This window comes from Chiroxiphia lanceolata, chromosome 6 (genome assembly GCF_009829145.1).
Source record: "Chiroxiphia lanceolata isolate bChiLan1 chromosome 6, bChiLan1.pri, whole genome shotgun sequence".
NCBI lineage: Eukaryota > Metazoa > Chordata > Aves > Passeriformes > Pipridae > Chiroxiphia > Chiroxiphia lanceolata.
In genome coordinates this window covers 6,243,019-6,253,316 of record NC_045642.1, presented here as the reverse complement: position 1 = coordinate 6,253,316, position 10,298 = coordinate 6,243,019, and the positions used below count along the sequence as shown (strand labels likewise).

Here is a 10,298-nt window from a genome sequence, read left to right as displayed (position 1 = left end):
CATTTAAAAACCGGTATTCCTGATGAGTATTAACACTAACTAGGAGTACTTCCAGCTGTGGGAGGAAAACTTCAGCTTCCTAACCGAAGATCAGTACTTAAGGATGTATCTCGGGTGACACCCTATCAGTGATAGGATGATCTGTCGGGTGCAGTGTTACATCAGCAACAGCCTTTCTGACGGGCTCTGCCTGTACATGGCAAACAGCAGCATGTGGTGCAGGTGAAGGGATTCAGCAGTTCTCCTCAAGGCAGCTTTGCTGGAGACCACTTGACTTTCCTTCTAACACCTTGCCCCCAGGACAGCCGAGGCAGGAAAGTACCAGCTGTACCAGTCTTAGGGCAGCATCTGCTGGTTATTGCATGGATCAACATAGATGGTTGTCATGGAAGAGGCTGCTTGCTTTGGCTCCCAGGCAGAGGTACCTGGGACTCGGGGGGCGGGAGAAACGAGCGCTCTGGAGAGAAACGACCCGTAAATGCAATTCCAACAGTCAATCAGGAGAGAACGGGAGTGGACGAGGATCTTCTCGGTCTTGGGTGGGTTTTTTTGGGTTTTTTGTTTGGTTCCCTTTCTTTCTTTTTTTTTTTTTTTTTTTTTTTTTTTTTTAAGAGAGGCAGCACCCACAAACTTTGGCAAGTCCAGGTTCCGCCGGCTGCAGTTCGCCTCCAAAGGCGAAGAATCCCGCCCCTCACCCCCCCACACACCCCACCCCTGCCCGCACCCCCTCCCCGCGGGGTTCTCTGAGCCGGGGAGGCGGGGCAGCCACTGAGAATAAACTCGAGATACGGAGACAAAATGGGGACGAGGACTTTGTGAGCCTTGACAGGAGTAATACCGGGACTCGGCCACCTCTCTCGGGGACAGAGACCGCAGTTTTACGCCCAGGTGTGAGGGTGTTCTCGCAACGCAAGCGGGCTCGACAGGACCCAGCCACAGAAATCACGGGCGGAGCCGGGACGCTGCTGGGGCCCCGGGGGGAGGGGAGAAGGGGAAGGAAAAGGCAGATCGCGGGGATGCGCCCGGCTTCCCTCCGCCTCGCCGGCGGCGGGGGCTCGGTGCGGGGTCGGCAGGGCAGCCCACCCCCGGGATGCGCCTCCCGGTGAGGACAAAGCGAGGAGGGGGAGAAAAAGTGTGCGGGGAAGTTGCTGCTGGGGAAAAGCAGGGGTTTCCGAAGGCAGCTTGTCTTGGCAATTGTGCCACGCTCCTCTTGTGGCAGGACCTAGTATGCAACAAGTCCCTGGAGCACTTCCCGTGTGAGCGCAGAGCGAACGTGACATTAAAAAACCCCAAACAAATAAAAAACCAACCAAACAAAAAAAAAACACCAAACAAACAAAAACACACGGGGAAAGAAAAAAAAAAAAAAAAACGCAAAAAACCTCCAAATGGTTACTTACCTGTCCTCACTGCAAATCTCCAGAGCCGGCTCGTCTTGCACGGCCCCAGGTGCGAGCCGGGAGGTGGAAGGAGGGCGGTGGGAGTCAGGGCTCACTGCACGGCGCGCCCGGCCGGCCAGGACTTTCTTCGGGAACTTACTGTCCCGCTCCAGTTTCCTGGGAGGCGGCTGCGATCACGTTTTATAGTGTGTTGTTGGTAACCCCTCTCATTCATTAAGATCACGTAAGAACTCAGAGGGAAACGTGACTCTGAGCTAAGGCGTTTGCGTAAATCTATAGGTTTTTAAAACTCCCTGCCAGTTGCTTTCTGTCTTCTGTAGGCACCAAGGTGGTGGAGAGTTTAAGCTTGCGGATATTGCAAAGGGTTATTAGATTCATAAGTCACACCAAGTGGTGGGCGATCCACTGAGCAAAGCAGAAGTTCTCACATGATGACTTCAAACAAGACACATTACCTTCCAGCATCTGTTGGAGAGACTGGATTTTAAGACACTTCTGTCTCCAGGACAGCAAAGAAACAATGGTGAGTACCTATAAAAAAGCCTATTTTTAATAACTGGAGAGAAGAACAAAACAACAACAACAACAAAAGCTTGAGATGTTGCTTAACGACAGCATCTGATATTACGGGCTCGGCTTTCTAGTACTTAATACACCAAAGCGCGTAACCCGCGGAGGCCGGGAGAATTGTGTTTTTAGACAGCGTAACTTTAATTGCGGCGCTCTTTGATTTAGGGCTGCGATGGAAACACCGCGTCTGAGAGAGAAAACTTGGGAGCTGTCGCGGCCGGGCTGCCACCGGGCGCTCGCCTCCCCTCCCCGGCTCGCTCTCCTGCCCTGTTCTCCCTTGGCGGGCACGGGAGGCGCCTGACGGCCGCCGTCGGGGGGGACGGGGGGGCCGTCGGGGGGGGGCAGCTCCGCGGAGCGGGGGTCGGGGCTGCCCCGGCGAGGGTGGGGAGGGGGGGGCGCGGAGCGGCGCGGCCGCGGCACGTGACAGGCGGGGGGCCGGGGCTCGGGGCGGCCCGGGCGCGCAGCGGGCGCGGCGGCGGAGCGGAGCGGAGCGGAGCGGAGCGGAGGGGAGCGGAGGGGAGCGGAGCGGAGCGGAGCGGGGCGGGGAGGTGGCGGCGGCAGCACCCTGGACAGCGGCAGCGGGGCCCCGGCGGGAGGCGGCCCCGCACCGCTCCGCATTCGCCTCGCGACCCCGCCGGCTCCGGGAGCCGCCGGGCACCGGGCACCGGCTTCCCTCCCCCGCCAACCCACCCCCCCCCCGGACCTTCCCCTCCCTCCCCTCCCCGCCCGCCGCCCTCTCGCCCCGCTGGAGCTGGGCTAAGTTGAATTCCTAGCGGTGCGGGCTGGAATAGGAACAAGAGAGGAGGGAAGAAAAAAAAAAAAAAGAAAAAAAAAAAAAAGAGTCTTGCAAGCTCCGGGGGTTGGTTTGACGGTGTCAACTTTGGGAAATGCCAGTATTTATCTCCGCGATCTAGCCACTGCTCGTGGTGTTAGCTGTGACCAAGGTAAGCGGAGGGGGAACCCCCTCGGCAGCCCCCTCCGGCTCCTGCCTCTCTCTCTCTCTCTGTGGTGCGGGGATGGGTGCCTGCTCTTTGCCTAGTTTTGTTACCTTGCTGGCTGCTCGGTGTGTGAGGACTAGAAAAGGTAGGAGAAGCTGGATGAGATTGCACTACGAGTTGAGTTAAGTTGTGCCTGATTTAACCTGGGAATCTCGTCTATGTGCGTGTGCATGCTTTGGGAAAAGATGCAACTGATCTTTACCTAGAGATGCAGATGCGACGGATTTTTTTTTTTTTCCTAGCTAAGGATGCAAGTTGATTTTGCATAGCTAAAGAGATGCAGCTGAGCTCTAGCTGGCACTGTGCACGACTGATCTTACATAGATAAAGAGACGCAGCTGATCTTTACCTACATGGAGATTAACTGACCCCTCTGTGTACGCAACCTACGGCTGAAAGGGAGAGCCGTGCATGTATTGCTGATGATCCAATATCCGCATCTACTTTGCTATAATTAATGATGTGAGTGCGTGCGTGCGTGTGTGTGTGTGTGTTTGACAAGCCTGAAACCCAAACGCAGCCCCCCCAACTGGAGATCATTCGGATAAGCTTTCTGCTCGTCTCCCTATCTCTAGTGCCTCCCCCCACACTCCCCCCCTCCGCTCGCTTCCGATTCTTCCTACGTAGAAATGTAGCTAATAATATTTAGTCTCCGGGCTAAAAATAAGCTCTGGAAAGTCAGCAGTTTGGCGGAGCAGCGGCGGTAGCAGCAGCGCTCGCAGGTAGCGAGGCTCTGGGGGTCCCCGGCTCTGCACGGAGAGGCTGTGCATCGCCCACCCCCCCGCTCCCCGCGCTGCCGGGGGCAGTGCGCTCCCGCGAAGGAGGGTCCGCACGGAGCCGCGCTGCCCCCGCCGCCCCGCTCCAGCCAGCCTGCGCCTCCCCTCCCGGGGAATCCCGGCCGCCGGGAGCCACCCTTCCTCCCCGCCCCGGCGGAGCCGAGGGGCGGCCGGCCGAGCCCCCAAACACGGCCACGGCGCGGGGGCGACGGGCGCTCCCTGCGGCAGAGCCGGCGGCGCCCCGCGGGCCCCGCTGCGGCGCCGGGGCCCCGCCGGGCGGGCGGGAGGCAGGGAGGGAGGGCGGATCCCGCCGCCCCCGCCTCCCGCCGGGCTCCCGCTCCGGCTCGCACGTAGCGCCGCCGAGCAGGGAACCCCCCGGCAGGCGGGATGCCGGCCCCGCCGCGGGGGAGGCGGCGGCGTCCCCACCGCGCAGCCGGGCGGAGCCGCCGCGCAGGGCACCGCGGGCCGGGCCGGGCCGGGCCGGGCCGGGCTCCCCCCGCCGGTGTCCCCCGGTGCTCCCCGCCGCCCCCACCGCGGTTGCCACGGCGACCGCCTCCCCCCCGGGAGGCACCGTCCTGCGGAAACGGGGGCGCGGTGCCGCGGGGATGGGGGCGGCGGGGATGCCGCCCCTCCGCCGCCCACTCCGCCCCGCGCCCCGGGAGAAGCTCTTCGCCGGCAGCCCCCGGACGGCACCGCTCGCCGCACCGGGCACCGGAGCCGGGCCGGGCCCCGGCACCGGCCGCAGCCAAAATGGAGGTGCTGCAGGACGGCACCGGAGGGGCGCCGGGCTCCCATGGAAGTCGGTCACCTGGCGCCTCTGCTGCGGTGGTATCTGTTTGGGGTGGCGGGGTTTGGGGCTTTTTTAATCACGAAAACGAAGCGGCCGCTCTCCTCTCCGGGAGATGCGCTGCCGGCGGCCCGGGCTCCGCGCCGCGCCCCCCGCCCCCAGGCCGGCCGGGGAAAGGGGCCGGGCAGGATCCCTCCGTGGATTTTTCCATTTTCACCTGGAGAACTTGCGTTTGCTGGGGCTGCCTGTCAGGGTGCCATAGGAGGCAGTTCTTGGCAGCTCTAAGGCGAGGAGAGAGGAGGCCGAGAAGAGCCAGGTCGCAGCAGCATCCGTCATTTGCAGGCTGGGTGAAACTCAAACACTCGTAGTTTGCAGTGTTGGTTTCATTAAATTCATAATGAAACGTCCTCTGACCTTTTTTCACCGAGGATGAAGTCATGTGGTAGAGCTAATATCTGGATACATCCACTGTGAACTAATGGTTGACGAGCCCTACTAAAAATCTATCCACTTCCCAAAATAAATTGTTCTGTTATATAGGAGGTTGCCAAGGAGCTTCTATTTATATGAATTTTCCACTCCATGCATAATTTTGTGTATCTTCCTATATTTTAGTTTTGCACCCATTACTTTCTTACCAGCTCTTAAAAAACTCTGGTATTTCCCTTTCTGCCTCTGTTGCCATGTTTCTCTTGAATTCTAATGATTCTCTGCAGAGACGCATGGGACAGGCAGCTGCTAACAAATGACACTGGGCCATATTTGGTCACATTTGCTCACGGTGACTCATACCTTAATCTGCAAGTAGCTGTATTGATTTTAGTATCTACTATTTCTCCAAGAGCTGTCACCACTTTGGTGGTGGTTCATCACCACCTTTCATCTCTTACGGTTATGACACCGTAAAATGTCCGATCTTCCTTGAATATCTCTTCATCCTGCAAAGTTTTGACACGGCAGTTTATCTTTCCCCTTGTTTTAATAGTTTTATTTTACCTGGTACCACAAGTGTTGTCTTCAGTGGTTTGGTGTCTGTCAGGTGTCTGTGTCCAGCATGAGATTTTTTTTTTTAATATGGTGTTTGACATAAGTATTGCCTCTGCAAGTTTGCATTCTCAGCAGCTCTCCATTTGGATAACTTCTTGGATTTTCAGCATTGTTAAACAATTTCCTGTTTCAAATGACCTGATAGTTCTCAGTATTTATTTTTAGTGGCCACCATTCACAGGCATGTGTGCTGGTGGATTAATGTCTAGCATTTCATTAATCTGAGGTGGCTGGACGCATACATTTGGCTTTTTACAGCAAGTCCTTTATTTCTTTTCTTTATCACACCAACACTGTTGAGCTCTTAGAAATGCCCTAAGAAAATGCAGACTGTGTGCCATTTAGTAACCATAAGTTGCTTCCTAAATACAGTGGCATACGGTTGCCCTGGCATGAGAAATTCTGGAAAGGTGGATGAATCCCAAGGGACAGATTTTCCTTAGAACTGTAAGTCTTACCGTGAATCACTGTAGTAAATCACCAATGAGCACTTGAAGATGTAGGTGCTAGAATTTTTTAAATCAGATACGCAAACAAAGAGAGTATCCATGAGATTTCAGGAGAACTAGTTCATTCCTCTGGCAAAAAATAGTCATGTCAAGTTCTGTGAAAAGGATCTGTAAGAAACAGTACCTCTCAAAATTGTGGAAAATCAGTAGTTTCCCTAGACCTTGGGAAAGAGACAGGTAGCACAAGGCAAAATACATATGGATAGACACTTTCACGGCTCCCTCCCCTTTGAGCTAACATTAGACTGGGGCTAAGAAACTAGGGCTAGCAAAAGCAGGCTTGTCAAAGTGGTCCTTAAAATGGATTTGATGGCTTTTGGGGCATGAAGAACTAGAAAGAAAAAAATTAACAAATGCAGGACTGGTTTTTGTAATCCTCATTTTCATTTATGGTCAGCAAGTCCAGCTAGTCATAAGGACCACAGAATATGGGCAGATGATATGTGAAAAAAAAAAGGTATTACTTTTGTATGCCTGAAAGTAGGATTTTGAAACAAGTGTGAGTATCCAATGTTTCTCTTGTGTATGAGTTTCCAAGCATTTTTACACCTCCTTTCTGTGTCTCTCCCACCACATTGTTAGGAATACTAAAATGCCCTGACAGGGAAATGTCAGGGGACATCCTGCAGTGCCCAGGGCACGTGATGAGCAGGTTCTCATGCAAGCTGCTCACCAGCTTTGGTGAATCCCTACACCCACGTGCCAGCAAGGTGTAGGGTAGGGCGCTGGCTTCTCCTATGAACTGAAAATATCTCTGAGACATACTCTTGCAAAATTGTAGCCAGGAAAACATACCAACTGACATGGAGTTCATGTAACAACTGCCCACCCATTTCATTATTTCACAAATGTGTGATTCGTGCTTGTGAGCTGTCACCATTAACATTTCCATCTGTCTCAATATTGCTTCTATTCTTAGTTGCTTTGTGATAGATGTAGGTGTATGAAAAGGATTTTTCCCCCCTCCTTGTAAAATAAATGAAAGCCACATATCTGTATCCACGCATTTCACACAGGCAGCAAGAAATACAGGCACTTTTGTGGCATTCCCATTACTAGATGTAGAGGTGGAGTAAAGAAGCAAGAAGTGAGTAAGCAGGAAGGGAAGTAAGAAGTCCATGTGGCCTCTTGGTGCTGCCGAAACATGTGCTCAATGGGGAAAACCATAAATAAGGCAAAATCCAACTGCAAAAGAATAATATTGCTTTGATTGCCTTTTGAGCATGCAGTTGGAGAGACCTATTTTCCTAACCATGTAAGTATGGGAATAATTTTACTTACCATGTAATCCTAATTGGTCTCTTCCTGAGGCAGTCTCAAAGGCAAAATAGCTGTGACACGCTTTGGTGTTCAACAGATGAGGTCCTCAGCTGTGTAGATATTTCTGAACTCAGAGCTTTCAAGCTACTCATCGCTTGGACAAACAGAAAACTCTTTGCGTAACGTAGGCAAAACCTGCATTTCCCAGTTCCTCTATGCCAAAAGTGGAATCGATGGGCTACCTGTGGAACTGATCTGACATTTCACAACAGTCTCCAGCAAAAGCGAAATCTTGCTCCGATCACGTTATCCGTGTTTTCATTTGAACTTCATGGCAGAGTGCAAACTCATAGTCTCCTGATGGAAAAAGTCTTTTGAAGTCGCTAATGGATGTGACTGATTTCCACCCCTGGCACAGGTCGATGATTCCCAGAGAGGCAGGGATTAGCCAGGTCTGGTCCGTGGCATCAGCTGGGCTGCGGGGGGTTGATCCCTGCCCCTCCTTTGCTCGTGGAGAGCCTTGGGGCCAGGACATTGCCACAGAGCCAACTCTGCTGTCGGTAAGTGGTTTCCTCACAGTCCCAGGCTGTTGTATTGTCTCCCATGGGGAACATTAGTGGTGGGACTGTAATGGACCAAGGTCTTGCCAGAAGTGGCCAAGAGTATACTTTCTCTTCCCCCTGCCTTTTCGTGGTTTGGTCTGTCTTTTTATTTTTTTTTCCCCTTCCCAAAATAGCACACAAAACCCCAATTTAACAAGCGTAAACTGTACACTCTGGCCTCCAATTTATTTTGACATTTGGCAAGAATGATTATGCAACATGTTCATTAAGTCATAACATTTTCGCTACTTTCCCATTCCAGATCCTTATTGACTGTAGCACATGTGAAAATAATGAACTTATTTATTCTCCAAATGGACAGTAGACCCCAAAGCTCCCAAGAAATAGCATTGTTTATGGATGTAATGTATGCAGTGACTTTTAAGGCCCTAGGTCTTACCTGACTGTAAAAAAAATAATGGTTCATTTCTGAAAGGGGTGAGGACAAGTTTATCATCCACTAAAATGTTTATAAGATTGTGCAGTTAAGGAGGTCTCATCAGACCAGTTGTTTCTTTCTTCTTAAACAGAGCCTTTGTGGGATTTGGGAATAATGCAGTAAAAAGTTATGGTAGTAGATAATTAGATGGACCAACTAAAAGCAATATGAAAGGGGGCTGGTAGCACAAGGATTACAGAAGGTGTGTGGGCATTTTGACATCCAGAAAACATTATAGATCTGGTCTCAGCTACCTCAGTCTCATGATGATAATTAAGAAATGTGGGTGTAGAAAAGCTCTTTGCATGGTTTGGTTGGATTATTGCTGCAGTTCAAAACACAATTGACAGAGACACCCACATTGGACATGATTGCCCTTTGATGAGGCAGATACTGACTTTTTAAAGCTGACACAGTTAAAATTATGTCTAAAGTTTATGGGGCCACAAGCTTCACACTAGACTCCATTATTATAACAAATGGTAAAATACAAGTTGAAGCAGTAAAAGAAAAAGGGAGAGGCATGCTGAGGAGGAAGGGACCCTGGTAGTGGGAAGGCTTCAGATTTAACCCTTCTCTCATCTGTTTGGCAAGACTAGAAGCACATGGACAGCGTCCAGGGGGTTGGCTTTGTGCATGTGTCTTCTTTAAAGAAAGAGAGGAGGGAAGACCAGCGAGTCTAGTTCCACTGATAACCCACAGAGTGTAAAGCTTGGTTCCTATACACAGCTTATGTGTTGTGTGGCACACCTTTCCAGCTCTTTTACCTCCATTTGTTCATCAACAATACAGAGATGTTACTGAACTCCCCTCTGAGCACTGAAAAAGTTAAAAAAATACCATAAATTAAAAAACAAAACAAAAAACCCAACAAACAAACAAACAAAACAAAACCCAAAACAAAAAACAAACAAACAAACAACAAAACAAAACAAAAAAACAAACCCACAAAGTTTGCAATTTTTTTATATGTAGAATATGTTTTTAAGAAACACCTGTGAATGGGAAGAGAATGATGGAGGCTGTTTAGATGGTGACTGCTCGAGCCTAAGACAAGACTTAACGTACTCACTCTTGCAGCGTATTATTCTAATATTAGGGACACTAAACCTGTACAGCTATGGAAATGTCAAAGTATTGACTTCAGCACTGATCATGCATTCAGGTTTCTTTATTCTTTTACGTGTTACCTTGAAACATCAGCAATAGAAGGATGGTGGCCCACAGGTTGTTCTGTATCTGTCACTTAGCTCCCATTCAGATTTTCCCTGGGGAATCAGAAAAGGCCATACATTGTCAAGGCAGACAGAGCTGTGAAAATATTTGACATTTCAAAATTATCTTTTTTTTCCCGATATTTTCAACACAAACTCAGTTCTATATTGTTTTACAGAGTGTTCAAAGATGCTTTCAGTATTTCCTTCTAAAGCTATCATCAGTAGTCTGACAATGACATTTGATAAAATATTCAGATTCAAAGCAAAATAATATCATGAAAAGACAATGGATTTAATGGATTTCAGGGAAACAGGTGGTTACCAAAGGGAAAAAAAAAAAAAGGCAGCTGATTTCTGACAGCAAATACCTTTGAAACCCAACCAACTCCACTGAGAATGGGATGCAGCAAGAGTCATGAGTAGAGGCCATGAGACAGGAGCTGCTTAGGTGTTAGTTGGCTCTGTCAAATACATGTTCACTCACATCTGCCAAAAGTTTACAAAACCATCTGAGAGGATATTTGGCTGAATTTTGTAAACAGATAGCTGATAAAATAGTATTGACTGGGAAAACAAAAAGCCTTAGCAGTTTTTAAATGAGGCTAAATCCAGGGTTTGAATTTTCCAGTGGATGACGATACATCTCAAATGTCCTTTGCTTCTGTACATCTCTTGCTGTAGCCTGAAGTGTGA

General features: G+C 50.4%; 1 protein-coding gene across 3 annotated transcripts in view; it reads left to right on the top strand.

Annotated features, from left to right (window-relative positions):
- The first annotated feature begins 1,613 nt into the window (after positions 1-1,613).
- The window catches only part of BDNF (brain derived neurotrophic factor), a 40,005-nt gene continuing 31,320 nt past the window's right edge, over positions 1,614-10,298 (top strand). Inside the window, exon 1 of one of the 3 annotated variants that reach the window (XM_032691339.1) lies at positions 1,614-1,923. In XM_032691339.1, coding sequence (XP_032547230.1) covers positions 1,921-1,923 — 3 coding nt within the window. In that variant the 5' untranslated portion in view covers positions 1,614-1,920. Of the gene's footprint in view, positions 1,924-2,738; positions 2,915-3,031; positions 3,054-10,298 lie in introns of those variants that run through there. The other 2 variants (XM_032691334.1, XM_032691341.1) reach the window with 2 other exon arrangements.